At 43.5% G+C, this 27,178-nt stretch overlaps 1 protein-coding gene across 6 annotated transcripts; it reads left to right on the forward strand.

The window, feature by feature from the left end:
* Nucleotides 1-1,623: 1,623 nt before the first annotated feature.
* On the forward strand, nucleotides 1,624-26,544 carry kat6b (K(lysine) acetyltransferase 6B). 6 transcript variants are annotated; one of them, XM_085284745.1, is made up of 17 exons: nucleotides 1,624-1,946; nucleotides 4,236-5,098; nucleotides 9,134-9,242; nucleotides 11,130-11,245; nucleotides 11,465-11,546; nucleotides 12,048-12,177; nucleotides 13,616-14,577; nucleotides 15,696-15,817; nucleotides 17,093-17,214; nucleotides 17,345-17,486; nucleotides 17,618-17,779; nucleotides 18,166-18,259; nucleotides 19,781-20,012; nucleotides 20,282-20,441; nucleotides 20,866-21,135; nucleotides 21,938-22,229; nucleotides 22,363-26,544. In XM_085284745.1, exons 2-17 carry the CDS (start codon nucleotides 4,481-4,483, stop codon nucleotides 25,170-25,172), a joined length of 6,423 nt encoding a protein of 2,140 aa, XP_085140871.1. In that variant the 5' UTR covers nucleotides 1,624-1,946; nucleotides 4,236-4,480; the 3' UTR covers nucleotides 25,173-26,544. The 6 variants fall into 6 exon arrangements, with proteins under 6 accessions (XP_085140871.1, XP_085140872.1, XP_085140870.1 ...); XM_085284746.1 differs by lacking the exon at nucleotides 1,624-1,946 and adding an exon at nucleotides 3,316-3,597; XM_085284744.1 differs by lacking the exon at nucleotides 1,624-1,946 and adding an exon at nucleotides 3,316-3,489.
* The last annotated feature ends 634 nt before the right edge of the window (nucleotides 26,545-27,178 follow it).

Genomic DNA, 27,178 nt, shown 5'->3' on the forward strand with positions numbered 1-27,178 from the left:
CTTCTCAAGATGACAGATGGCAAAACACAAACACAAAAAGAGGGAGCCATGATTAAGTAATGAGAATGCCTGCCACAATAAGGAAACTACCAAACATACTTTTCCCCCCCACTTTTTGCTGGTTAACTTTTGCCTTGCTTTATGAAAGCAAAAGGCAAGAAAGCAGACATGGAAAACTGTACATCTGATTTACATTTTTACGATTCTGTGCTGTGTGTTTGCTGCTCCATTTCTGCTTACCAGTCTACAAGATTTACAGGTTTGAGTTAAACACACTGTGAGCTTTGAAGCAGGGAGAAGAATGTCTTAATTTTGTGACATTTGCCTACTTTTTTTTTTTTTTTTTTAATTGAGCATCATTTTAATTGCAGGCAAAAGAGTAACTGGGGCCCTGGCCAGTGTTTTGCCCCGCAGATGGGCAGCAGTGTTTGTGAACACCAGTGCGGCAGTTGGCAGGGATTGAGGAGGAGGTGGCGGGGTGTGTGTCTGTGTGTGTGTGTGTGTGTGTGTGGTGGTGGTGGGGGAGGGATGGGCAGATTGCAATGGCACATGCTCCAATTCAAATTATCCCTGGACCCATGCAGCAGTGGAGGACCTGCTGGGGCCCAGGGTGGCATTCATTATAACCAGACACAGGCAGGTTTTGGTCAGCGCCTCCATCGTGACGCGAGTCCCGAAAGCATCAAATCTGGACTCTTTGCGGTTTTACGACTGCACCTAAAAGGAAATGTGCATTTTTATTTGCGCACGTTTTGCCACAAATTATCATTAAGGAGATGCAAGCAAATGTCAAGGACTGCACGGGGAGGAAGATGGTGAGTGATCTGCAGGTCAACAGAAAACATCAAGGTCATGGAGGTAATGAGGAGAGCGTGTCTGATGAAGATGCAGCATAATGGCAAAAATGACAAGACAAGTGTTAAATGAATGCAAATCAAATTACACATCAAATGTGGCTCTTCTCCCCCACCACCACCACCACCTCCTTGGTTAAAGTCTTTTTAAAGGCTTCTTGTACAGTACTGTATGTGTTCATAATCTGATGGGAAGTTACCAATTATCTCTCCCTAATTACATCCGTATTACTGCTTGAAAAATGAGCTTTCTGGCATTTCTAATGCTGCTAAAGAGTTGGTGAATGAGAGAGGCGAGCGCAAATCTTAAAAAAAAAAACAAAAAACTGAAAATTTAATGATCTACATTATTGCTTACAACTATTGCTCTTCCTTGGGCTTGGTGAAGTTAATTAACAGATTAGGATGGGGGGGGGTAGTGTGTGATATCCCTTGCGGCGCTGGATAGTATTGGCCAATGCAAGAAATGTGTAATATGTATATATGTATATTTAGAATAATGATAATAAAAAAAAGTCTGGATTTATGTGTTTGTGTTGAAATGAGCCACATCAGAGCGCATCAACTGGAAGTTTTAAATGCCCACGAGGTGCTGGCGTTAATGGGGCTGTTACGACATCAAAATGTCACGTAGCAAGCCGTGGCTAATCCACACACACACACACACACACACACACAAACAAAACAAAAAAAACATGGAAGTGTAAAAATGTTCCTCTTGGCTCATCGCTGGACGTGTTGATGGTGAGGTGGTGGTGGTGAGAGGGGAGGAAAAAAAAAAGTGAAATTGACAATATCATTGTAGGAGCGCACTAAAGGGGCGACGGTCCGCTCCACTACACTGAAGTAGGGATGTCTACAGTGGAAGAAGAAGAAGGGGGAGGGTACCACTTTGTCACAGGCTGCTATGTAGATTAACCTTTCAATTAGTTGTTATCAGGTCCTCTCCATGTCTCGGCGCAAGCTTTTCAGCCTTCGTTTCAGGACATCAAATCCCGCAAAATCGCTCGGATATGTCGCGTCGCATTTTATCCTTCGACGTTTTCCCCGATAATGAAGAGGACTATCCGAGGGGGGGAAAAACTTGAAGAGGTAAAACTACCAGCAAATATTTACGGTAGCCTGTGCCCTCTCTCTCTCCCTCTCTCCCTCACGCTCTCCCTCTCTCGCTCCCTCTTTCTTTTCTTTTTTTACCTCTTTCCTACTAGTTATATGTTCATCCTTGCATGAAACTTGCCGTTAATTTGTTGTGCCTTCTCGCCCACGGCGGCGTCTGATTAGAGATCGGTTCTGTGCAGCCTATAACATCTTAACAGTGGTGGTGGTGAGTGTGTAAGGGGGGGTGGAGAAAGAAAAATACTGCGAAAAATCAAAAAGGAGGCTTGTGTATCATTTCTAATATATATATGTGTATAGCTTAGGTGAGAAATGTGAGGTGAAGCTGAGAGATGGGGAGCACTACTTGAAGCGAAAGAACTAGCGATACATAATTGAGAAGCGGTGATGAAGGAGCCACTCTCCCGGCAGCCGTGTTAACTTGTATTCCCTACTGAACATCTTTACTCCCCCCCTCACATCCCTCTCTCCCGCCTCCAGGGCTCACTATTTGTCCTCATTGGAGACATTTGATAGTTAATGGTGATAAAGAGGTCATGCCATCGTTGCACGGCGCAACACGGGACGTTAATATAATTTTGCTGGCGGATGTGGAGCGAGCGCAAAACCTACTTTTTTTTTTTAACATAACGCGTAACGGAATATATATTTATCTTCCCCCCTCTCAATTTAATAGTTTAAATGTTAAATATCGGGAGAATTACGGCTCCTCTCGGGGAAATTATAAAAAAGGGGAGGAAGATAAAGAGAGAAGGAGGCAGGGACGGAGGAGGGGAGAAGGCGATAGCATGCATTTATGCCTGCAGGAGTCTTGCATATGCTACCTGGAATTATTTAAAAATAAATAAATAAATAAATAGAGATATGTGTGCCACTTTAAACCAGTAGTGAGGGCCTTTGCAGGTTTTATGCAAACAAATGATAGATTTAACAAACAGCCAATTAAAGTCTAAAACGATCCAAATCACTTTCAAGTGTAACCAACTGTTTCAAGGAGGGAATCGGAGTAAAGGTGGGCCGGTGTTAAACGCTTTGTAAATGAGGTTAAATATTCGTCTCATTTAATTGCAACTTACTATTTAATGCCTGATATAGTGTATTTATAACTTAATAATAACCCTTCGCTACGTATGGAGCCGCAAGTTCAGATGTAACGCGTGCTGGAGGTGAATGATATCAATTCGTCACTGTAGGCACCTTAAGAGGCGGGTCAATTGAGTGAAGTGACAGATCATACAGCCAGTGCCGTGCCTCTTAGAGTGAGCTCATACATAAAGATTGACATGTGCTTTATCAAACCAGAAATCGGATCTTGTCTTTACAGCCAATATTGAAGTTGCTAGGGAGGGCACATTAGTGTAGGTAAGCTTTAATGAGACTCCATTGGATTGTAATCAGCGTCATGTCGGATTCATGTAAACTACAACATTGTAACAAAATGGCGACTGTTTAGGTGACATCAGTAATGCTGGCAACGCTGTCATTTATCTGCTCAACTCGGCGGAGCGCAAACTCTTCGGTGTGTTAACGTAGTTTTTTTTGTCTTACCACCGCTTTCTTCCGTCGTCAAACGGCTCGGTGGCGACTGCGGACGTGCCCCGAAGCGCCTGTCAGCAGCTGTCAGGAAGTGAGCATTGATTATTACGTGTGTCATTTAAGCTCGCGCTGATCAGTTTCGTCGCCGCGGACGTGGAGCTGTCAAAAAAAGTCTCATGCGGACAACTAACGGTTAAACTTTTACGTATGATTTCCTCTTTTTGACTGTAATATGTGTGTTTTTAGCCAGTTTGTGTGTGATATTTACGTGCAGCAGAAATAAATGTTAACTCCTAAGGTTGCCTCTGTTTTTTTCCAAATGCGAAAGGGACTCTGAAACCGAAAATGTGTTTCTTTCGAGGTGACTGTGTACACTTTCCCAGAAGTCGGTAGAAGTTTCTAGCTGCCTGTCATAGTGTGAAAACTTACTACTTTTAGAAGAAGGGAAAAAAAGAGTCTCTTTTGAAATGGACATCTGGTTTGGTGTGTGGATTATAGTGTCAGACTATGGATTAAGTCACTCTGATTTCTTTAGCAGCCATGACAGCGCCTGCATCTGTTTTTATCCATCTGTTTCTCATGTTTTAGCACATCTTAAAAAGTCCTGCATTCCTCTGGCTTAGCTTTCATACCCGATGTGCCATCAGATAGTTTACAGAATGTGAATAAGGAGAAATAAAAGGTGATCTGACTATTTGTTGTTTTTTCTTTTTTCTGTTTTTCTTTTAGATTTAATCTGGAATTTTAATAAACTCAGCTCCTGGTCAGCTGGTGACTACCATTGTGGAATTTACTAGTGCCAACTTTTGTTGAAGTTCAATGTGAGATACCCAGGATTGAGAAGAAATAGTGAGCGGATGCGGTTGTGGAACATAACTTCTTGATCTTACTAAGGATGTGGATGTACCCAGTTTTCAGCAGCAGAAAGGGGGAATCTTTATGGATCTCATTTTTGTGAGGCTAATTGTTCAACCATGGTAAAACTTGCAAACCCTCTTTACACTGAGTGGATTCTTGAAGCAATACAGAAAATCAAAAGGCAAAAGCAGAGGCCCTCAGAGGAGAGAATTTGCCATGCGGTGGCAACGTCACATGGACTGGACAAGAAGACCGTCCTTGAGCAGTTGGAATTAAGTGTTCACGATGGCTCTATCCTCAAGGTTACAAATAAAGGAAGCGCCTCCTACAAGGACCCAGGACATCCCGGAAGAGTTGGATCAATCTTGCCTGCAAATGCACCTGTGCCATCAAAGGAATCTATATGGAATTCGAGCGATCTGCGCCATATTGATTGGAATAAAATGCTTAGGAGGGCCATCGAAGGCCTGGATGATACCCATGGCTCCTCGCTAAAGAACATCGAGAGGTATCTGAGGAACCAGGATGACCTCTCAGACATTGTTGATAACCCCGCTTTCCGGCAGAGGTTGCGGCTGGCTGCTAAGCGAGCAGTTAACACTGGCAGGTTGTCAAAAAATGGTCCGAGGTATAAGCTCAGCCATGGAAGCGTAGAGGGAAGGAGCTCCAGGTGTCCAAGTGCTTCCACCTTGGTCCTGTCATCTGTGACACTCCTCCCCCACGAGCGAGACCAGGTACACACTCCTCGGCCTCTGCATTGTTACTCCTTCTTGATCTTACTTCAGTCGTGTTGATTCATGTATCATTCTGAGCTTTTCTTTGCCTAATGCTGCTGTTAACCCAAAAGGAGACATTCCTAAAAGTAGAAACATATTCCTGCTGTTGTTGATGTCTTATTGTTTTTGATCTTCTTGTCAAGCTCTGACATGTGCCACAGCTTTTTTGGGTTCTTCAGCAGTGGCATTTATTTGAAACCTTCAGCAGTTGGGAAGGTTGAAAGTTCAGGCCACTTAAGAGTAGGACTTTTATGATTGTTGTCTTAATCTTTGGGACTTAAAGCTGGGCAGGTCTGAAACAACGCCATCTAGAGTGCGTCCCTTTGGGATTGTGTTGCTGTTGGTCTCCATAATAAGAGAGCTTGGATAATCAGAAAGTCATGCTGACTGTGTGGTAGGCAGTCTGCTGTAGGCTTCCCACAGGTTATGTAACTCTAGCCTAATGACCTTAAAGGATGTGGCTGGCGTTCTTGTGAGTTGGTGAACAAAATTATGATAGATTATTGGTAATTTGCACGTGAATGAGCATGTGTTGAGAAAGTAAGACTGAATATTCTCCCGACTGCATGCAGCTGTTATGAACTTGGTGCAAACTGAGATGCCCCAGAGAGGAAATAACACCATATAAACAAACTTTCGACATCCACAGGGTGGTTTATAGTTTGCAGAGATTGTGTCTTTGTTACTGGTGTTTAACAATAACACACGCTGCTGACAAATGTCTGCAAGATGACAGCACTTTTGTTCTTGCTTTGCAATTTTAAGACACTGTCAAAGAGTGGGAAGAGTGCTTGATGGAAAATGGTTTTCACTGCGTGACCTAAAGTGCAGTGTGTAGTCATCTAGTTAGTGTGTTGTCAAGGCTTTTTGCATATCATGTGTTGAGGCTTATCAAGATGAAATGCGGTCTAGTTTATGCACAAGTTATGCAGCTGAAGTAGCAAGCAGCATCAGGCTATAGAGATGTCACTCTGCTCTTCACCAGTTTCACAGTGAATAATCAGGAAGCGACACCTTGATACTGCAGCCACAACTGTGACTGTGTCTGTGGTGAGGCCAAAAGTGAAACTGAGAAGTGTTTAGAGACACAGTGTCCTGCAGTGGTTCTCATAGCTGAGGAAGGCCTGCTGTTTTCCATTTGGAACATTTCAACCTATTGCTCGCGGCCTGATGACATCACCTCGCCGGGTCCAGGTTTGCTGTTCACTTCAAAGGATGAGACAGCTCTGCCTGCTCAGTAGTTGAGTGTGTGTGCTGAGAATAAGAGATACTTTGAGGTAAAAAAGAGCAGTCTTGGTTTAGAGTTTATTAGATTCTGAAGAGACTCTGGCAGGAACAAAGGCAAGGAATGAGAGTTTTTTTCCTGCTGTGTTATGCAACCACTTGAGCTCTCTCTCTCTTTCTCTCTACCAGCACTGTTCTAATAGGACCCCACCCCCTCACTCAGGACAGCCTGCTCTTTTGAAGCAGCATAATTTCCTGTAATGTACTTAATTTAGAATCCCCAAGTAAATCATCAGCATCTCTTCAGCTGCGTTTCTTTCTTTCTTTATTTTGCATTTTTCTCTTGTACAGATTTCAAATTGCTATTGGTTTTTAATCACCAGACACAAGAATATTCCTAATGGAAATTAATCCAGCCTTCATAGCTGAGTCAGTGGAGACTGTGTTATGGAGCCTTATTAAGACTTATTATTTTAAACAACTTCACATCACTGTGCTTGGAGCATTTCATCAGCGGCGTACACAGGTTGCACATTAGCACTGTCATTATCAGTCTTTATCGCTTTAGCGGAAATCATATTTATAGTTGTCTGTTAACCTATAATGAAAGTGTCACACAGTGCACTTCATGTACCTAAACAACAAGGCATAACCCAAAGTATTCCTAACACCAAGGCTCTGTTCTCAAATCCTGTTGTCTGCATCTGTTAGCAGTGATAATACAGACTTCGTTGATCGGTGATCAAGGACGACTGCTAATGTTTTTCCCCTTTTGTCTGCTTGAAGCAAGTCTCAATTCAACTTTGATGAAGCCTTAGCTGGCAGATTTTGCACAGTCGAGTTAACAAAACACAGGGCTTTAAAAGCAACAACATTTTGGAAATGACAGAAAATTAAGCAAAACGTCCACAACAAGTTCTAAAAATTCAGCTTTTGCCTTTACACCAGAGATATTCATTATAACATTTTGTTCTTATAGGTGACCTGTAATGGTAATTTCAGCTCTATATTTTAATTCTTGGACTGTACTACAGTAGCTTTGCGTTGTTTATGCGTTGATAATAATCTTTATTTATATTATATCGACTCTAATAAGCCATTTTCTATCTGTCTTTTGCCCCCGTCACACCAGCTTTTTTCTGATTGGTTGCCCGTCAGAAGCAGAAGGTTTGAACAGCATATAAGGTTATCCACCCTCTGTGACTCTGCTCCTGATTGTTTGTTGATCTTATTGTTATTTTGTCCCTTTTGCGTACAAAAATCATTGAGATCATTATGTGCATTTGGACTGTGAAGGCAATGTTGTCTGCCCTTCTTGAACTTGCTGCCTTTTGTCTGGGTGAGATGTGTTTTATTGTGAGTTATCATCACATATATCAAAAATCACCAGTTACCTCCGAGCCACAGTGTTAAATCATACAGGTGTAGAGTCATCACAAAGCTCATCACATAGATTTTTTTGTGGTTTTATGTCCATAATCACAGCTGTGTGAGCAGCAGTCTGCTTCTAATGCCAGCCCGCTTTCAAATATTGACCTGGCAGGTTGGAAAATAGAGTAATCATTGATGTGGCAGTAAACTGCTTCCCCTCGCCGTAGCAAGTAATTGATACAGCCAGGAACAATGACCAGATTGCCATTGCATCCTTGCTTCACTTTCCCTCTGGGGTTCATTTGGAGTGGAGTGACGGGTTGAAGGGATGCTGCTGTTTTTGTGTTTTGTTGACGAATGGAAAAGGAAAAACAACACCTCCCCCGATTCAAATGAGGGTCAGAGGGAGGTCAGTGCCAGCAGAAATTTGAAAGATGCAAATTGGGTTATGGTCAGGATGATGATCTGCGTCATAGAAACCAGGAACTAATTATGGCCATCCCTAGAGGGCCCTCCAAGGCTCCAGTCAATTGGTGAGGCCTTAGTGTGTAAACTGATGATGAGGTGGGTTATTTACGGTCACACCCTGCGAGTGTTATTTTCCGTTAAGAACTTCCTCTCGAGCTGAGAAGGAAACCGCAGTTTGTTTGTTGCTTCTGTGAGAGGCTTTTATGTATGATCTCACATTTAAAGGGAGACTTGTGAAAGCCATACTGCAGCCATCTCAGTTAAGTCTGGTCTTGATTTCAGCCTAAGATTCATTAGACTTTGACTGGCTTTGTATGAAGTAATGACACAAAGTCTTCCCAGCTCTCGCGCTCTCTCTGAAGTCGGCCTCTCTTCATTCTGAGTGATCAATGGGGAAATCCTCTTAAACCTTGAGCTCATATTTTACTTCTTCTGAACTTAACCGTAAGCCCTTAAATGAGCGTTTGTTCTGAGACTTGCAACATTTACTGTGGATCGTGGCAGTAACAATGAGAGCATGTTTTATTATTGAGGTAATTTGATTACATGCTGGTTAATCCTTTCAGACTGGAGTGCAAGCTTTAAGAATTGGATTAAGCCCTTAAACTATGATTACTAAGATCACTTACCCATTCAGATGTAATGGATAAAAGAGGTGGATCTCAGATGCAGCATATCTCTGAGGATAAGATTCATTTATTATTCATTTCTAGTCTGTGAGAACTCCACTCTTTTATTTTTTTCCCATTCTCTAAGCTGCTTCTTCCCGCTGATATTTTCATGGGAGTTTCATTGAATCCGCACTTTTCATGTTAACCAGCAATACATGAATAGTTATCTCAAAATCTGGATCAAAGATTTCAGCGCTGCACACACAGTCTGTCATTCTGTCCCTTAATCAGTTTGTCTTTGCTTGTGTTCCCACACCAGCTCCGGGTCGACCCCATCCCAATATGCAGTTTCTGTCTCGGAACGAAAGAGTCAAATCGGGACAAGCGGCCAGAAGAGCTGCTGTCCTGTGCAGACTGTGGGAGCAGTGGTAAGTCACCTTGTGTAACGCTTCACTTTACTGCATGTTCCCACGAGCCATAACATACTGTAAACAAGACTAAACTGCTGGTATGTTAGCTCAGAAGCAACAGTGTCAGCGTATATGTGGACATAGGTCAGAAATGTGGTTAAAATCTCTGCACTGGCGTATAACATGATGTCATATTTATGCTATATGTATGAAATGTTGTGTTTGAAATGTTGTGCAAACTAAGCTAGATTTCTATCATCAGTCAAACATTTTGCACATTTAATGGTGTTAAAATTCACAGTTTAGTATGTGCCTGTGTTTTCGTATCACGACTCAGTAGTGCTCGATGTTTTCAAAAACATGTTCTTGCATTATTTTGGCATATTATCAGTATCCCAACAAAAACATAAACATCTTCTTTTCAGTAACGCTCCTTTGTGATACATTAACTTGTTTATTTCTCAAGTATAATAAATCCTACTTGACCTAAATTTACCATTTAAAGGCAGCGGTGTCAGTTTTGGCTGCAGAATAGTGCAGAATTACCACTTTCTGTCTGTGTGTGTGAGTGACTCTTTCTCCTTCTTTCTTGTCAACACTGAATACACAGCCAATCCTATTTGAATAAACTTTATTACCTGGGTGTTTGCGCTCACAGTGAGCTTTTACATTGTGGCAGGTTGATTGACCCATAGCGTGCGAGCAGGTTCTGGCCATGGAGGAAGGCCAATTAAAATGTGTAAAGCAAGTTAACACATTGTACAAGATCAATAAAAAAAGACACACACACACACTGTGTACTCAGCTTTAAAGGGCTAACCCTCCTACCATGTTGTACCTGATACACAGAACAACTGTTGAGCAGTCAAAACCTAATGGGTAGAAGTCACGCTCCAAGAGTGTGAATATATAGACATAAATAGATTATTCGGGGGTAGAGTGGGGCATTAAGCAGACACATTGCCTGATATAAACTAATTACATCAGCAGTATTAAAGAAATGCCAACAAATTTCTGTCATCTCACAGTGTTCAGTATATATTCAAGTCATCCAACCTTGGCGGTAGCAGTTTTCTGCATCGGTTAGGCAGATTTCATATTCTTTCACCATATTTTTCTCTTCCCTTTAAGGGATTTATTGGAAGAACAATCTGCAAATTGAGTGGCTGGAGGGATCCAAATTACTTGCAAGCCTCAGAAGGGCAGATGCTCCAAGTGACCATTACAATCTGAAATCACCCAAGTCATTTTCGCTCACTTCAAATTATTTTATAGAGCCACTCCAGTTATAGCAGATCAAAGATCAACCTTTCCCCGCTGCAGATTGTTGGCATTTCCTTTAGTGTTCTTTTGTTCCAGACAAAACTGCTAACCCCCCATAAAATTACCTCTGCCTAGGAGTCATTTATGTTTGAACAATTATTTTAAATGCCGTAAGGAATTGTTCTCCTGGTGACATTTTTATAGCTCAAATTTGACTAAGTAGCGTCGAGGTGGTTTTCATTAACCACTCGTAGTGTACACAAATTGTGCTCTCACTGTAAAACAGCTGTTTTACAACCATGAGAGGGAGCCGGGTGAGAGAAGAGGCAAGCTTTTACATGACTTTCATGGATCAGCTTCCATTAGAATGAGTGCTGCTACTGTTTCTGCCTCATTAAGATCAAATTATCTGTAATTAGTGGCTCAGATGTTTGATCATACTGTTTTTAGACACAACTTGTGCCAGGAGGAAAAGTGTTGTGGACATACAGGCACAGGCCCAGCATTGTTTTTTAGTGATGTAATATGTTAATGTTTAACCTGACTGTGTTGACAAATGAAAAACCTTGTCTCTGGCTCGGTGACAGCGCCAGCGGTGGTAAAATGTCCTGTGCTAATATGCATTTTTTATTGCTCCTAAAGGACATCCATCATGTCTGAAGTTTTCCACTGAATTAACCTCAAATGTGAAGAGATTACGGTGGCAGTGTATTGAATGCAAAACCTGCAGCTCCTGTCGAATACAGGGGAAAAACGCTGTGAGTATTACACATGCATCTTAACACACACCATTTTCAGTGTTGTTGGCTTGAAGGTAGATCCCATTTTGTGCATCCCTGAGGATTTGTTGAGATTTGTAAAGCCTCTTTTGTGCACAATTGGGCTTATTTTTCAAAAAAAGAAAGACTTTAAATGACGGGGGTGTTACATGTATGCAACTGGGACATCCTTTACACATGCCTGCTGTTCCCTTTCAGGATGAGATGCTGTTCTGCGATTCATGTGATCGGGGCTTTCACATGGAATGCTGCGATCCGCCGCTTTCAAGAATGCCAAAAGGTGAGGTGTTTATACTGTCTGGCTTCTCTGTTTTCCCCCCTCTGCTGTCAATTCAAAGCCTTTTCTTCACAGAAGGCCGTTTGGGGCTGTCACTCAGCACACAGAGAAGCAGCGGTGGCTTATTAGGAGCTTTGCATGCATATCAAATTATTCCAGCTTCCCTGGGGAGATTTGCTATCTCTGGATTACAGTACTGACCCTACATTGAGGCTTGTAATGATGGTGCACGTACTGTAGTAGGATATTTGGCAGGCAATTCATACGAGTCACATAGCTGAGCTCAACAAGCTGACGCAAAGTCTATTTTTCCAAACGGAGAACTGACCCAATGTTTTTCTTATGGATTTTCGCTTTGTGCTGAGTAATTGATTGTCATTGTGAGCTGGTGGGAATCTCGCCAGCTCTTCCTATTAAAGGAAATGTTTCAAATGAATGTACTGTATGTCCTCTGAATTGATGAACCCACCCAAACGGTACTCTCTCTGTTTGGACACCCTCCAGGAACCTGGATCTGCCAAGTCTGCAGGCCGAAGGAGAACGGGAAGAAACTGCTGCACAAGAAAGCCGATCAGATCAAACGTCGATATGCAAAGCCAATCGGAAGGCCCAGAAATAAGCTCAAACAAAGAATGTAAGTGTGCTGTAATCTAACTAACAGCAGTTACATTATACTCAAGGTTAATTGTTTGGTGTAATAATAGTGCATCTGCTGGTAAGATCTCAATACATGGCAACATTTCTGTAGAGAAGTCAAATTGCCATTTTTATAGTAAACGATCCATGGTCCTTTGCAAACATGCATGCATTACAGTTTATAGCTTGACTCTGGTTTAAGTTCCTGACCTGATTAACTATAAATTTAAACATAAGCTATAATACATTTAGCCTCCACAGAGAATAAGAACACCCAAAAATGGAAAACAAATACAGATCACTTCTATGCATTACATAGAATTAATATTGGTAAATTCACGTGTAAACAGCACTTAAGTGTTGTTATTGGATAAAGGAGATCCGTAGACTTTATATATATATATATAGCCTTTATAAAAGATGGTCGTTGCTACCAAGTCTTGTTTTTCTAATAGCCAGCGGGAGGAGATTCATCTACTCAAAAATGACCTTTCTGCACCCTTGTTCTGTGACCTCTGGAACCACTTTCCTAATGAATTTGTGGTTTCTGTCATACTAAGTACAACATAGTTGAAGTTATTTTTGTAAATAATGCTCGTGATTAGTGTCAAAAAGGAGAACAAACCTGAGTATGCTTTAAGGTAGGGCTACCTTAGAACTGATGGCTCACTTCCCCTATGAGCGTCTGCTCACAGTGATGGCTGACATGTGTGTGGCTACTTCCATCTTTTTAAACAGTCTATAGCTGGACGGTGTGTTCGCTCTGGGCTGTAGCAAGCCCCTTAAAACTACAGAAGGTTTAGTATTTTCACTCTCTTGTGTATTCAGGCAAGATGTGCAGATGTATTTTATATCTTGATTTGAAAATATATCTTGATATAAAAATGTTTAAAAAAGTGAATGTAAGATGATTTGTGCAGCCCCTCTATCATTACAATATTTCTATTTAAATGCTATTTTCAGTCAGTAGCAGTGCTAATAATAGTTTGAATGCCCTTTATTGATGCCGCGTGGGGGCATTTCTGCTGTATGTTACAGCAACAACAGTAACAGTTAAATTATATAGATGGTTATACAGGTTATAATTATATAAACAGACATTTTTATGTGTGAAAATGAATAGATGTCCACAACTTACATCATGCTGTGAGCATTTTATTCATCCTGTGCCTGGGAATATGAGCTCCTGGTGTCAGGGTAGAGAAAACAAAAATTATTGTGTCTAACTAAGAATCTCGCAGATAACTCTGAACAGGAAATATGAAGCAAGACTTTAGGCTTTGTATAAATATTACTGTTAACGACATTACATTTCTGAGAATGATTTGTGCCTCAAAACGTTAATGACATAATTACACGTCTGAGTTGATGTTTTTGGTTACATTCATGTGTCAGCAGTGAGATCTACATTTACTTTGCTGTTCTTGTCCCGGCAGGTCTGTAACCAGTGGTGACGGCTCCATGGTAGCACTGGGAGGAAGGGGGTCACCTGGTAGGGGTCAAAAGATTACCGTCTGTTCCACACCTTCATCTGGTCATGCTGCATCTGTGAAGGACGCCCGAGACAGATTTGCTGTTGCAGACCCTTGTTGTGCGGTCGACGCCACCCAATTCACCACTTCCACTCCCTCCACCACTCCCCTCCTCACGCCCACCTCCACCCCAGCTACACTCACTGTTAACAAGAAAATTAAAGGGCTTATCGATGGGCTTTCGAAATTCTTTACTCCTTCCCCCGTGGGCCGTCACATGCGAGCTGTAGCCATAGAGTCGCCCGCCAAACAGTTAAGCTCTAGAGAAAAGGGTCCACCCAAACTGTCCAAGCCACCAGAGCTGTTTGCCTTTGCTGCTGATGCCTCTCAAAAGATAACCCCCTCATCCTCTGCACTTCCTCCTGCTTCCACATTGCCCGGACTTAGCCCCCCCTCGCAGGTGTCCAGCAGCTCCACTTCTGCTAACTCTCCCCAGAGCTCTTCCAGCCAGTCTAGTGTTCCTTCCCTGAGTAGTCTCTGCAATAGCAGCCAACTTAAGGGACTTTTTGACGGACTCTCTCACATTTTTACTACTCAGGGACAGTCACGGAAAAAGCGACTACCTTCCTATGCGCCACCTAAGCCCCTGCCCCATAAGCAGTACTCCCCCCATACGTCCAAAACGGGGCCCCAGCGCCTTGGAAAGAGCGAGTTTAATAAAAATAGGTTAGACTCCACAACTGCTGGGCCAGGCCGACCCAGAGGACACCCGTTTAAGATGGTCAGTCATTTCAAACGTAACCCTTTCTTTAAAAAGCGCAGGACACTAGGCAGGCTGAGGTATAAAGGGAGCCCTCAGAAGGGAGCCCTCTCACCAGGAAAGGGAGACTTGACTGACGGAAGAATTAAGCCTGAGAATAATCATGGTAAGCAAGGCTCGAAATTCCAACCAAGACCTGCGTCTCCACACCTCTAAGCTTCTTCTTTATTTTTTACTTTCATTTTTTAAAAGCTTGACACTCGCAGTTATTTTTTTCCAGACTAGAGCTTATCTTTTCTTTGAGAAGGCACCCTCAGCACTCTAACAGACTACTAATCTTCCTCCTAATTTAAATTCTTTTAGTTTATTAACACAATTTCGTTGCGTTTTGACTTGACTGCGGAGTATACGTGGCTTCCATCCTCTCGCCCGTTGGCTTTTGTCATAGTGCATGGCCCACTAACTCCCTCATGTTGCTCCTTGCTCTGTCTTCGACCGTCTGCAGTAGTGCGCCCATTGTGATCACTACCTAGTAGAGACTGTAGTCCCATCGCCCTCTTCCTCATCCCACCCTCACTCTTGAAATCACTGTCTCCTCTCAACCTCACTTCCAGCGGTCATTACGAACCAGTGATTCACCCACCCAAGCTGACTCAGAGCTGACATGATGATTATGGCCTAAGTGCAGTAACCCTTACATTTCACTGTCTTCAGGAGTGAAGTCACAGCTTAAAAAAAAAAGAAAGACATGTAGGGGGAAAAAAACCAAACGGATGTATGTTTCAAGAAGTTCTAAACAATATCCCGCACAAACACTCGTTACTCCTCCAGCACATTCCATAAATATGTTAATGATGCATCACTTCCACTTGTAATGGGTTTTTGTTTTGGTGGTTAAGTCATGGTGTTGATGTCTTTCATAAAATTACTGCCTGCTTTCCAGCATCAGTTGCTTTTCATGTCGACACTCGCTCCCTTCACTGCATCTGCTTCTTAATTCATGGGAAACTGTCTTGGTGGATGACTAAGCACATGAAAGCGGTTACGCAATTAGAGTGATTTAGTTTCACTTCATTACATTAGGGATTTTCATATAAACATGCAAAGATGATACATTATGAAATTCCTCTGAGACACAGCCTCAGACAGGCTCAGCAGCAGTGCTCACAGTATAAGCACATTTGCATAGAATGCATTTATGAGATTATTCCACGGCTGCTTCAAACGGGGCGCTGTTGATGTGCCGCCTGATGTGTTGATGTCGTGCTATTGTTCCTCTAACAGGCCACAATGGGGAGCTGCACGTGAAGCAGGAGACCCAGGCAGACTTTGCGGCCATGTCCAGAGACCACGTCACAGAGGAGGACATCGAGACCTTCACACGAATCCAGGAACTCGCTGCTCAGGTAGGAAAACGCTATAAATCTTTTGCTCATTTTACGTGCTTGCAAGAAAACTGAAAGGAGAACCAAAGTGGGATTATATACACAAAGAAGGTCTTTCAGTGATAATATGTCATGTCAGTTTTATTCAGCTCTCTTGAGTATATTGTAATATAAAAGGAGCCAACTTCTAATCCAATTGTGTTCATTGCCTAATTGGTAAACTCTTGCCAATAAAAAAGCTAAATACAAGCCAAGAATACATGAAACAATAACCCATGTAAAAGAAAGTCTTCTTTTTGACTTTTTTGTGTCATTTTGCACTTCTTGGAGGTGAACATTTGTCAGCATTTTTAGACTAACACTTCAGACATACAAGCCTAGAGACCCTCCGGAAAAGTGTATTTCCTGACCGGTTTGGGAGTTATTAATTAAGGTTGCTGGCAGTGTCCATATGAAATCGGTTGCAAAGAGGGTGCTGCACCAAAGGCTCCTTGCATGTTTTGGTTGCTAGCAGGTTGCCCATAGTTTGCATGGAAGAAAGTGACTTGTCTACCCTTCACTTTCCGAGCTGTAAGGAAACTTGTGCAATGCTAACTGGAGAACGTTCACCCTAAAAACTGCACCTTTTGAAATGTGTTGGCTGTAACAGTAAAACACCACTGTCCGGTCTGTAGGCCCGTGCAGCAGGGCATAACTGAGCAGGCTAACAAAACATTCGTATAGGTTAAATTCTCCGCCTTCTTCAGACTGTTTATCTTTGACTGAGGGTACAATTTGGCCTCAGTCAAACTGTTTGTCTTTCCACAGAACATTTTGTTTTTCTAAGACCCTGAAGCATGACTCTGGAGTTTCACTCTTAATTTAAACAGATAGATATACTATACGTCTGGAATGCATGGGTCTTAATAAGCAAAAAAGCTTATTTCACTAATACTTACGAATTTAAAAGGTTCTAACTTTGGTTAAAAAGATCAAGGGCTCAAATATAACATAGTTTGTTTATAGACTCAGAAAACCATATAGACATCAGAGAATATGCAGAAATGCTGAGTAAAAATAGTCATTTGAAAGAAAAAAAAGAAACGGAAACCACTGGCTCAATCGGTAACTGGGGTGTCAGCATGGTAAAGCTTATCTTATTTGTGCGACTGATTTTGGGCAGATGTATCTTTCATTTCTCACGAGAACCATGAACCACAATCTCGTCTCGACAGAGTTCTTGACACGAGGAACTGTAATGCTGAATTATCTGGGTCACTATATTTATCAGTGTGTCTTTGTTAAATCTTTTTACAGAGAACCGGATCTCGTTCATCACTGATGAACACAGACTCCGTTCGATGCCCCGCTGTCATTGAATTTGGGAAGTATGAGATCCAGACCTGGTACTCATCACCTTACCCACCTGAATATTCAAGGTAAGTAATATTTTTTGCACCAGATAATGCCAATTTCTTTTGTTGCTGGTGCCGAGTTTATTTCAGTGTCCTGTTATAAAGCCTCTCATGCTGAAGTACAAACCTCAGCTCTCGTTTTTGTCTTCACCAGATTACAAAAGCTTTATATATGCGAGTTCTGTCTGAAGTACATGAGAAGCAAAAACATCCTCCAGAGACACACAAAGAAGTGTGGCTGGTTCCACCCGCCAGCCAATGAAATCTACAGAACGGACAACCTCTCCGTATTTGAGGTCAGCTTCCCTTTACAGCAATAAAGCAATAACTGTATGCTGCATGAGATCCCACTGAATGGGCTCTGGGAGGGTGGGGGAATGGGAACTGTTTGAACAGTGTCCTCTTGCTCTTTTTATTCCGTGTTTAGGTTGATGGAAATGTCAGCAAACTATTCTGCCAAAACCTCTGCCTGTTAGCCAAGCTTTTCCTGGATCACAAGACCTTGTATTATGATGTGGAGCCTTTCCTCTTCTACATACTTACAAAGAATGATGAGAAAGGCTGTCATCTTGTGGGCTATTTCTCCAAGGTAAGAATTACGGAGTGATTTTATGGGAAATGAAGGAATACCGCACATCATTTGTGAATGCTGATACTGAGACCTCACAGTAGTTTGTCTATTTAGTGATGTGGATTTAACTTCCTCACAGTGGTTCAAATGTGGGGAAATTTTCTGCTTTCTCAGTTTTAGATGACCGTAAATTGATCATCTTGGAATATCTAATGTTATAAAAATTCAAATGTCAGTTGCAGCCGTAATTCTCACACGGCGATACTTTTTAGTGAAACATCTCGGTTTGTGTATTTGATGTGCATGTGCATGTGCACAGCTTTAGACAAGGACAATGGCAGGTGCAGTAAATTGCCAGCTTCAGCAGAGCTCTGACATACTTGATCTGTTTCTCCTTCCCCCAGGAAAAGCTTTGCCAGCAGAAGTACAATGTCTCCTGCATAATGATCATGCCTCAGTACCAAAGGCAAGGATTTGGAAGGTTCCTTATTGATTTCAGTAAGTTCCTTAATGCCTTTTTAGACCACCACACTTGGTTTTTATTATTGGTCTTTACAAACAGTTTCAGATTAAAGGCAGAGTTTTGTAGCTTATGGCAAGGTGCTGTTATTTTGTTAAGGCTTTTCAAGGGTGTCTAATCAAGAGCATTCATGTACAGTGCTTAGGCAATCACAGAAGATTAGGAGTGGGAAACATAACATTCTGGCTGCAGTATTAATTTGATGGCCAGTAGTTTTCACCTAAGCATTGCCTGAAGAGCCCCCCCCCCCCCCCCCCCCCCCCCCACACAGACACACACACACACACCAAATTCTCTCTCCTTGACTTCTGATGAGCCGTGGATGCTGGTTTTTTGTTTTAAGTCTAGTAAATGCAACACATACAATATTTAAAGCCCACAGTCCACTTATGAAAACGGTTGCTGCCTTGAGTGGATTTTTGTGTTTAGGCAGGCATTTTTTTGTCATTATAGGCATTTTATTATTTTTCAAGGGTTGTCTCCGTGCCGACCGTGGAAGACAAGGAAAAAAAGGAGCGAGTGCAGGGGTGGGCAGGCGGTAATGGAGCATTTGATTTCCTGTTCACTTTGGGAACCATTGAGACAGAGATGCGAGAGGATCTGTGATATTGAGAGTGTGCTGATAACAAAGACAGGGATTAAGGGAGATTGAACACAGCTGAGTTCTGAGCTCTTTGACGGCTTTATTGGAAAATGTAGCTTTGGAGCTGGAAGTTGTTTAGATTAAGATTTTCTGTTATATTGGATTGTATTAGAGGAACACTTTGTCTCAGGTAGCTCTCACAGCAGAGCATTAGTGTGTGTAAAGCGTTCTCTTTCAAATCATACTTCACAGGTCTCAGAGTAGTGCTTTTGTTTTGCTTTATTAATGATAATATACTTGTGAAATGACACAAAATGAAAAACGACTTTTTCAATTAACTTATTGGAATATTCATCTCTAAGTGTATTTATCACAAGCTGCTGTTAGCTTTAGTAATGAATATTGTCATGATTACTGGAATATTATGTGTTCCCTGTTTTGTGATTAGGTTAGCTTGTTTGGTTCTCAGTAGTGGGTGCACATTAAAAGGCATTAATTAATTTCATGCCGCTCATAATGGATGACCCTTGACAGGGCTGCTATAAAACTAATTACACACAGATCCATATTAGTATTTTTTCCTTGTGCGTTATCTCTCCTAAGTGCAGTCTCCTGTGAGCAATGACATCCAGCTGCTTCTCTGTTTCGCTCTGTCGCTTTGTTTCCTCTTTCAACCTCCTTTGTTGCCCTTGCTGGCATGTGTCATACCTTCTGACGGAGGTTGAAGGAGTGGAAAGCTTCTCTCCCTTTTGCACTATTTGAAGGTGAATCCCAACTAGGGTTTGGCGTCACATCTTTACATGAATACAGAGGGAAGGGGGGAGGCGCAGGGATTGGATTACAATCCGAAATAACCCAGCCGCTGCCTGCAGCTCGACTAAAGCATTTTGTTTTTGTTTGAATCGTGTCTTTTTAGGTTACCTTCTCACCAGGCAAGAAGGACAAGCTGGATCCCCAGAGAAGCCGCTGTCAGATCTGGGTCGCTTATCCTACCTGGCATATTGGAAAAGTGTCATACTGGAGCACCTTTATAAGCACCCAGATAAACACATCAGTGTTAAAGGAATAAGCAGGGCCACTGGGATGTGTCCACATGACATCGCCGCTACTCTCCAGCAGCTTGGCATGATTGACAGACAGGATGGCAGGTCAGTTTCAGAGCCACAGTCTCCTTCAACTTGCGCTGCCGCTGCTGCTTCTGCTGTCTGACTTATCCAGGCCAGCGGGTATTTTTAACAGCATATCCATTAATGCCGCCGAATATTGACAGAAGTAAGTCAGGTTAAGCACCCCCAAGGACACGAAGCACCTGCTGCCCCAATGAGCGCTACTTTAACGCTCGTATTTAACCACACTTCACCCTCTGTTACCTTTTGTTATGGATGTAGAGTAATGTGCTTTCCTCTTCGCGAAATAGGATCGTGCTGATCAGAAGGGAACGACTGATTCAGCGACACATGGAGAAGCTCAGGGCGAACCCACGTCAGATCGAGGTGGATCCAGACGCCCTGCGTTGGACACCTTCCACCACTCTGAACGCTGTCCTGTCTGAGGAGGAGAGGGAAGCAGAGATGGATGTAGGTTCCTTTGTTCAAGAAACACTAGTTATTTGTTTCTGCTTGCCTGCAATGCTGTTAGTAAATGTTTGTTTGATTAGCTTGGGAGTTCAAATAGAGGCCATTAATGGGAAAGGCATTCTCACTGTCAGCAGGCATCTAATGTTGTGCAAAATTGCTCTAAATCAGTTCACTGCATAATTGATAGTACTGAATATTCCATGAAATGCAATCTTTCCACGGTCGCTTAACAGGAACGTTTCCTTCATGACGGGCAGACATCCAATCATGACGCTGCTCTTATTATCAGGAGAAACCTGCAGTGATTCATTTGTCATGATGTTAATTCCAATCTCTTGCTTTCCCATTAGCGTCGTTGCTCAGATGTTGGATCCGTGCGTGCGCCTTTCCCAGAGATAATGCATCTTGTCTTTTTAATTACCAGGCTGAGCGGCTGAAGGAGCAGGCCAGTTGCTGGGAGAAGGAGGAGAGAGAGGGCTACATGATGACTCACAGTAGTAGGCAACCTCTCACGAAGGTCCACTGTAAGGTTCCCTACAGGACCTACGAACGAAGGCCCGCACCGCCCTGGACCAGGCGCATCCAGCTGACTGAGGAAGTGAGCGATGAGGAAGCTGACGACGATGACGACGACTCAGATGGCTCACCACCCATCTTGACAAAAGCCCATGCAATGCTTGCAGCCAAGAGAAAGGTGACTGTCAGTGTTTGTGTGTGCCACTGTGGAGTTTGCTTCTAGGACAAAGTGGGATTGAGTGTATGTCTAGATGTTTTCCTTCATTAAAGAGCATGTTGTGGTTGAGATGGAAAGGTTTGATAAATATTCATGAATTCAGTGTAGGGTTCAGTGGCTTCCTCCTGTCATCTCGAGCCTCCCTGTGTGCCTGCAGCTGTAGATAATAGATTGTGTTTTCACTGCTGGTGTCGAGACTGTGCAGGCTAAACCTTGTACTATTGTCAGTGGTCATGGTTAATTTACTGCCCTCCACTGTGCTCCTCACATCTGTTCCGTCTATATGGCACTGCCCCCTTGTGCTGGAGATAATATTACAACTGGCTGCATGATGTCAGGGGAGACCTTTTCAACTAAAACACTATGGAAACCAGAAAAGAATGACAGTGGTTGATGGGGTTTATTTGGTGCATTAGTTACTGTATTCATTTCGCATTTTTCTTATGAAGGATTTCGGAGGGAAGAGCGGTTACAGTCTGAGGCAGTCGGTGGGAAACAACTGGAGAATGTAAAATATAGACTGTGGTTTCTGCTTACTCTGCCTTTCTCATTTGTGGGTTTCCACACCAGCCTGCATTGCTCAAACATTTAGTCTTGAGCTGTGGTTTTAACATTTTGCATTTAGCACAGAATCCTGTATGGGTTTAAAAGCTGTACCATCATGGAGGTCATCCACTACTGCCCCACTTTCCAGCATTAACAAAAACCAATCTGCTTTGATTGAGGTTTGTTTTCATTGGTTCTTCTCATGTTTGTATTTCAGAGAACCCTGGTTCTGAAGAAGAGAGGGCGTAAAAGAAAGCGGATAAACAGCAGCGTAACGACAGAAACCATCTCAGAGACGACAGAGGTGCTGAACGAGCCATTCGACAACTCGGAGGATGAGCGTCCCATGCCCCTTCTGGAGCGCACTTTTAGAGTCGGTGAGATGGATGAAGAAGATGAGGAGGAGGCACACAAGGACAAGACACCAGCTGCACCGATAAAACGACGAAGAGGTCGCCCAAGGCTGGAGAAAAATGTGCAAAAAGACAATCTCGAACACTGGAATGAAGGTACTTGAGCTATGACTGCTGTTTACAAAAAACCAAAAAACAACTAAACTTTATATTTCTTATGTTATTTCTCTACACTTCTATGCCTATGTCATGGCAAACCAGTAAAGTGTTGCATTGTTTTGATCTGTAGGAGCTGATCTTCTCTCTAAGAGACCCAGCAAACCCCGTCCAGTGAAACGGAAGAAAGGCTGGCCCAAAGGAGTGAAACGTGGACCTCCTAAATGGAAGCTAAAGAACGAAAGAAAGATGGGCTTTAAGCTGAACCTCTACACACCCCCTGAAACTCCAATGGAGGCAGAGCAGCACCACATTCATACTGAGGAAGCAAAGGATGGGCCGCACCAGGATGGCGTCCATGTCGATGAGGGCAGCAAGGCAGGCAGAGGCTCGGCAAGTCCCAATATAATGCTGGACAGGTTCCCCTCTGAGCCCCCAAGTCCTGCTGACCATGGCTCCCACAAGTCGAGCTCTCCAGAAGCATCACCGGTAGCTTCTCTGGTGTGCTCCCCAGCTGCCTCTCCTGGCGCAGTGTCCCCAAGGCAAGTTGATGCAGCTGATTCACCAGAACCACCTGAAGATGACCAGCAGGAGGTCCAACATGAGCAGAAATCCCCAGCCAAAGATGTAGTGCACAGCACAGAGGGTGCTGTATCGCTAGAGAATGAGAATGAGGAAAATGAGGAGGGCGAGCAAAGAGCCCAAATAGAGGATCAGGATGCAGATGATGAAGATGACCGCCACAGCAAGACAGCAGGGCCAGAGAATAATACAGAAGACCTGGAAGAGAGTTCAAAAGACTTACCCAAATGCATGCCAACTTTTTTAGATGCAAAAGAAGACAATGACTCTGAGTTGAGTCAGCAGGTTTCTACAGTACTCTGTAGTGAAGCGGAACCAGCTACTGCTACAGAAAGCATCCAGGATAGTGCGCCGGCAGAACCATCAGAAGCAACACCGGCACCTGAAGCAGCAGCAGTCACTTCAAAAGCAGCTGTAGACTCTGATAATCCTGCAGACTCTGAGTCAGAGGAAGAGAGTTTGCATAGTCCTTGTCCAGAACACCACCTGCCTCTTCCGCCTGCAGAGAGGCCAATACTCAATCCCATGCTGAGGGAGGATCCCCCAGTCTGCACAGAGATTGACTCAGAGACAGCCCAAGCTGTTCAGTCCCTGACGCAGGAGACCGAGCGGGAGAATGTTTTCCAGGACTGCGTGGAGAGCCAGGAGCCCTGCAGGAACCTGCAAACGTATGCCCATGTGAGCCAGAGCCCCCAGATCACCTCGCTGGACGACTGTCCTCAGTCAGATCACAGCAGCCCCCTTTCCTCTGCGCACTCCCATCCCAGCCAATCAGTACGCTCAGTTAACAGCCCAGCTGTCTCCATCCTGGACAGTGGCTACACGCAGATCAGCCCTGACCACAGTGCCATCTCAGTGCCGTCGCTCCATAATATGGAGACAAGTCCCATGATGGATGTACCGTCGGTGTCGGATCACTCGCAGCAGGTGGTGGACAGTGGCTTCAGCGATCTGGGCAGCATTGAGAGTACGACAGAGAACTACGAGAACCCCAGCAGCTACGACTCCACCATGGGCCAGAACAGCTGCTCATACGGCAGCATCCCCCCTAGCGGCCTGCCCCAGAGCAGCTGCGCCGTGAGCCAACAAATGGCTGCCGTTAACCCCGGCAGCTGCGGGATGATCCAGCAGAACAGCCTGAGCTCACCGCCGCACTGCAACGTCAAGTCACCGCAGGGCTGCGTCGTGGTTGAGAGGCCTCCGAGCAACAGCCAGCACAACCAGCACAGTCAACACAGCCAGCGCAGCCAACACAATCAACACACCTCCCACAGCAGGCACGGCCCACACAATCAGCACACCCAACACAATCAGCACGGTCCACACAATCAGCTTACCCAGCACACTCAACACAATCCCCACAACCAGCATAGCCACCACCACAATCATCACCTGCAGCACAATCAGCTCAGCCAGCACAATCCGCATGCTCAGCATAGCCTTCACAATCAGCACGGTCAGCACAGCCAGCAGCAGTCTATGACTCAGTGCGCCATACCCACCAATTTCGCCACCACCATGCAGCTGGCAGACATCCCTGAATCTGACAACCGAAACTTTACCCTCTATGAGAGGATCAACCACCAGGGGGAGTATGGCAGCGGGCACTATTCTCAGTCCTCTGGCCTTAGTCTCGCCAAATTGCAACAATTTACCAACACATTCATAGAGCACCCTCACTCGCTGCCTTTCAACCCCTCGGCCTCACACCCCATCACATCATACGCCAACACCCCCTCATTATCATCGCAGCACTCTAGCCTGGTATCCTTGTCCCAGACGCCACATCGAGTCCCCAACCCACAGGTGCAGGCCACCGTGACCCCGTCCCCGAATCTCAGCTCACCGCCACCCATGATGCTACAGCGCAACATGGGCATCCCGCACTCGCAGCGGATCCAGCCTCAGATGGCCTCCAAAAATCACATCTCTGCACGCTCCAAGTCGGCCTCGCTGTCGCACCACCAGCAGCAGATGTACCCCCGGCCGCCACAGGCTGTCGCCATGCAGGCGCCATCCAGGACGCTGACCGCCATGCCACGCATGAACATGAGCATGAACATCATGCCGGCACCAGCCTACAACGTCAACTCCATGAACATGCCCTCCCTCAACGCCATGAACGGCTACAGCATGAGCCAGCCCATGATGAACAGTGGCTACCATGGCAACCATGCCTATATGAACCAGTCACCCCAGTACTCTATGCAGATGGGCATGATGGGAACACAGCCATACCCCCAGCAGCCCATGCAGGCTCCACCACATGGCAACATGGTGTACACTCCAGCTGGGCACCATGGCTACATGGACACAGGCATATCCAAGCAGTCCCTGAAAGGGCCTTTCATCAGGCGGTAACTGTCCGCAGGACTGAGCTGCTTCTCCTCGTGTGCATTTTGCTGTTAAAAGATGCACTGATTTGGCCTTTTCCCTTTTTTCTTTATTTCTTTTTGTGTGTGTGTGTGTGTGTGTATGTCTTCATTTTTCCTTTTCCTTTTTTTTTTTTTTTTCTTCTTGTTGTTATTGTTAATGACTTATTAGAAAAACCAGCAGAAGCAGCAGCACTTGGAAAGAATGCAAAAAATTTCATCAGTGAGTAAACTTTGAAGTTAATGTTTGAAAAGTATTTTTTGTTCCTCCAGATGGGAAGCCTTACATCATTATGATGAAAATCTATTTAATTAGTGTTAGTGTCTCTGATGTGTCTTTAGACCAGGCGGGTTCAGAGCTCACAGGTAGAGATTTCATCAGTGGTCTTGTGTAGCAGCCTCAAATGAAGCCATTTAACGTGCCTGCTACAGGTGGAGATAGTGGCTGTTTGAACCTGTTCAGTGTACCTGTCTAACAGTGCTGACAGTTAGTTTGTACTATACTCATGCCTTTGTATATTTAAATTATTGTACTTATTTTGTAAAGTGACAACTAGCATGCTTCAGTCTCTGTTAGTGACAGTGCATTGAGTAGTACTGTACAAGTGTTGTGCTTAATAGCAAGCCATTTTAAAAATATCTGGCCTTTACTAGGTTTCCCTCTATGGGGAGAAAGATGAAAAACTATATTTTGTTAATTCTAATAATGTAAAAAAAAAATATGTAAACTTAGTCTTGTTTTCTGTTTGGTTTGAGAGGTTTTATTGCTATGTATGTATAATTCTGAAGTCTTTTGTAACAGATCTCCTTGAGGCAGCTTTCTGTTTAATAAAGCAGACTGATTTCTGTCAAAGTAACAAAGCATATCTCAGTGTTTTTACCCTGAAAAATTCTAAAACATTTCGAAATGTCCAGAAGTGTGGCAGAATTTAAAAAAAAAAAAAGAACTAAATGATTATAATGATGAATAACAATAAAGAAAATATAAATTTAGTCCAAAGTCGATATTTTACATAATGCCTTTAAAGCTACGTTTTCATTCCATCTGTAGATTTGTTTTCTATCTTTATAAAATGTTGGATTTATATTTTACCGAAGTGTAGAAGAATAGATCCTGTGAATAGACCAAACTAAGCTAATGGATTGCATGTAAAACGCAACTTGTACTTGTGTTTTTGTTTATATTGCTCTTTTGTAATCTTTCTACCTGTACAGAGTTGCTGGTAAGAACGGGGGGAAATACCTGGCTATGTGCACACAAATCGGACAGAATGACATTCTTGTATTTATGACTTTTCTCCTTTTTGTCAGTCACTTAAAATGCTGTACATTTTAGCATAAGAATAAATTATGATTGACCATGTACTTCACTGTTCCCCTTTTAATTTCAAAACATGCGTGTCGCAGAACCCAGCGGTAGATTTTGAAGGGTTGTGATAATCCAGGCAGGTGTTTTTTCCTGGAGATTTGCTAGGACGAGGCTGAGGCTTAACTTGATTTGCACTCAAAATACTTATGAGTCGGGGTTTAATAGACCTGATCCTCGAGTAGGACATTTATTCAGTGATCTGAGAGCCAACTTGGATTTCTCACTATGATTTGCAGTTTGGTTTGAGACTGTCCCTGATATATAGTTATGTGAAAAACTCAAGTGCACCGCGTGATTCATTTGCTTGTACAACCACCTTCAGCAGCAATAACGTGACGTAATCATTCTCTGTTTGACTTTATCAGTCGCTCACATCTTTGTGAGGGACTTTTGGCCCACTGTTCTTCAGTTCACTGAGGTTTGCAGCTGTCTTAAACTCCCATCACAGCATTTCAATCAGGTTGAGGTCTGGACTTTGACTTGAACATTGCAACACCTTAATTATTTTCCTTCTTAGTCATTCTTTTGGAGACTTGCTGCTGTGTTCTGGATCATTGCCCTATTGCATGATACGTTTTGGGCCAAGCTTTAGTGGCTGACCTGATGGCCTCATATTTGACTTGAGA

This window comes from Mchenga conophoros, linkage group LG8 (assembly GCF_057382185.1).
Source record: "Mchenga conophoros isolate Kocher_MC1m ecotype Shallow Benthic linkage group LG8, M_conophoros_male_GT1.1, whole genome shotgun sequence".
NCBI lineage: Eukaryota > Metazoa > Chordata > Actinopteri > Cichliformes > Cichlidae > Mchenga > Mchenga conophoros.

What these genes read in the sequence shown, in the direction of transcription:
- kat6b (XM_085284745.1), top strand. Translation starts at nt 4,481, where the DNA reads ATGGTAAAACTTGCAAACCCTCTTTACACTGAGTGGATTCTTGAAGCA. An exon ending in GCTTTCAAGAATGCCAAAAG is followed by an intron (nt 11,547 to 12,047) that starts GTGAGGTGTTTA and finishes GACACCCTCCAG; the next exon opens with GAACCTGGATCTGCCAAGTC. An exon ending in TGCTTGCAGCCAAGAGAAAG is followed by an intron (nt 21,136 to 21,937) that starts GTGACTGTCAGT and finishes TTTGTATTTCAG; the next exon opens with AGAACCCTGGTTCTGAAGAA.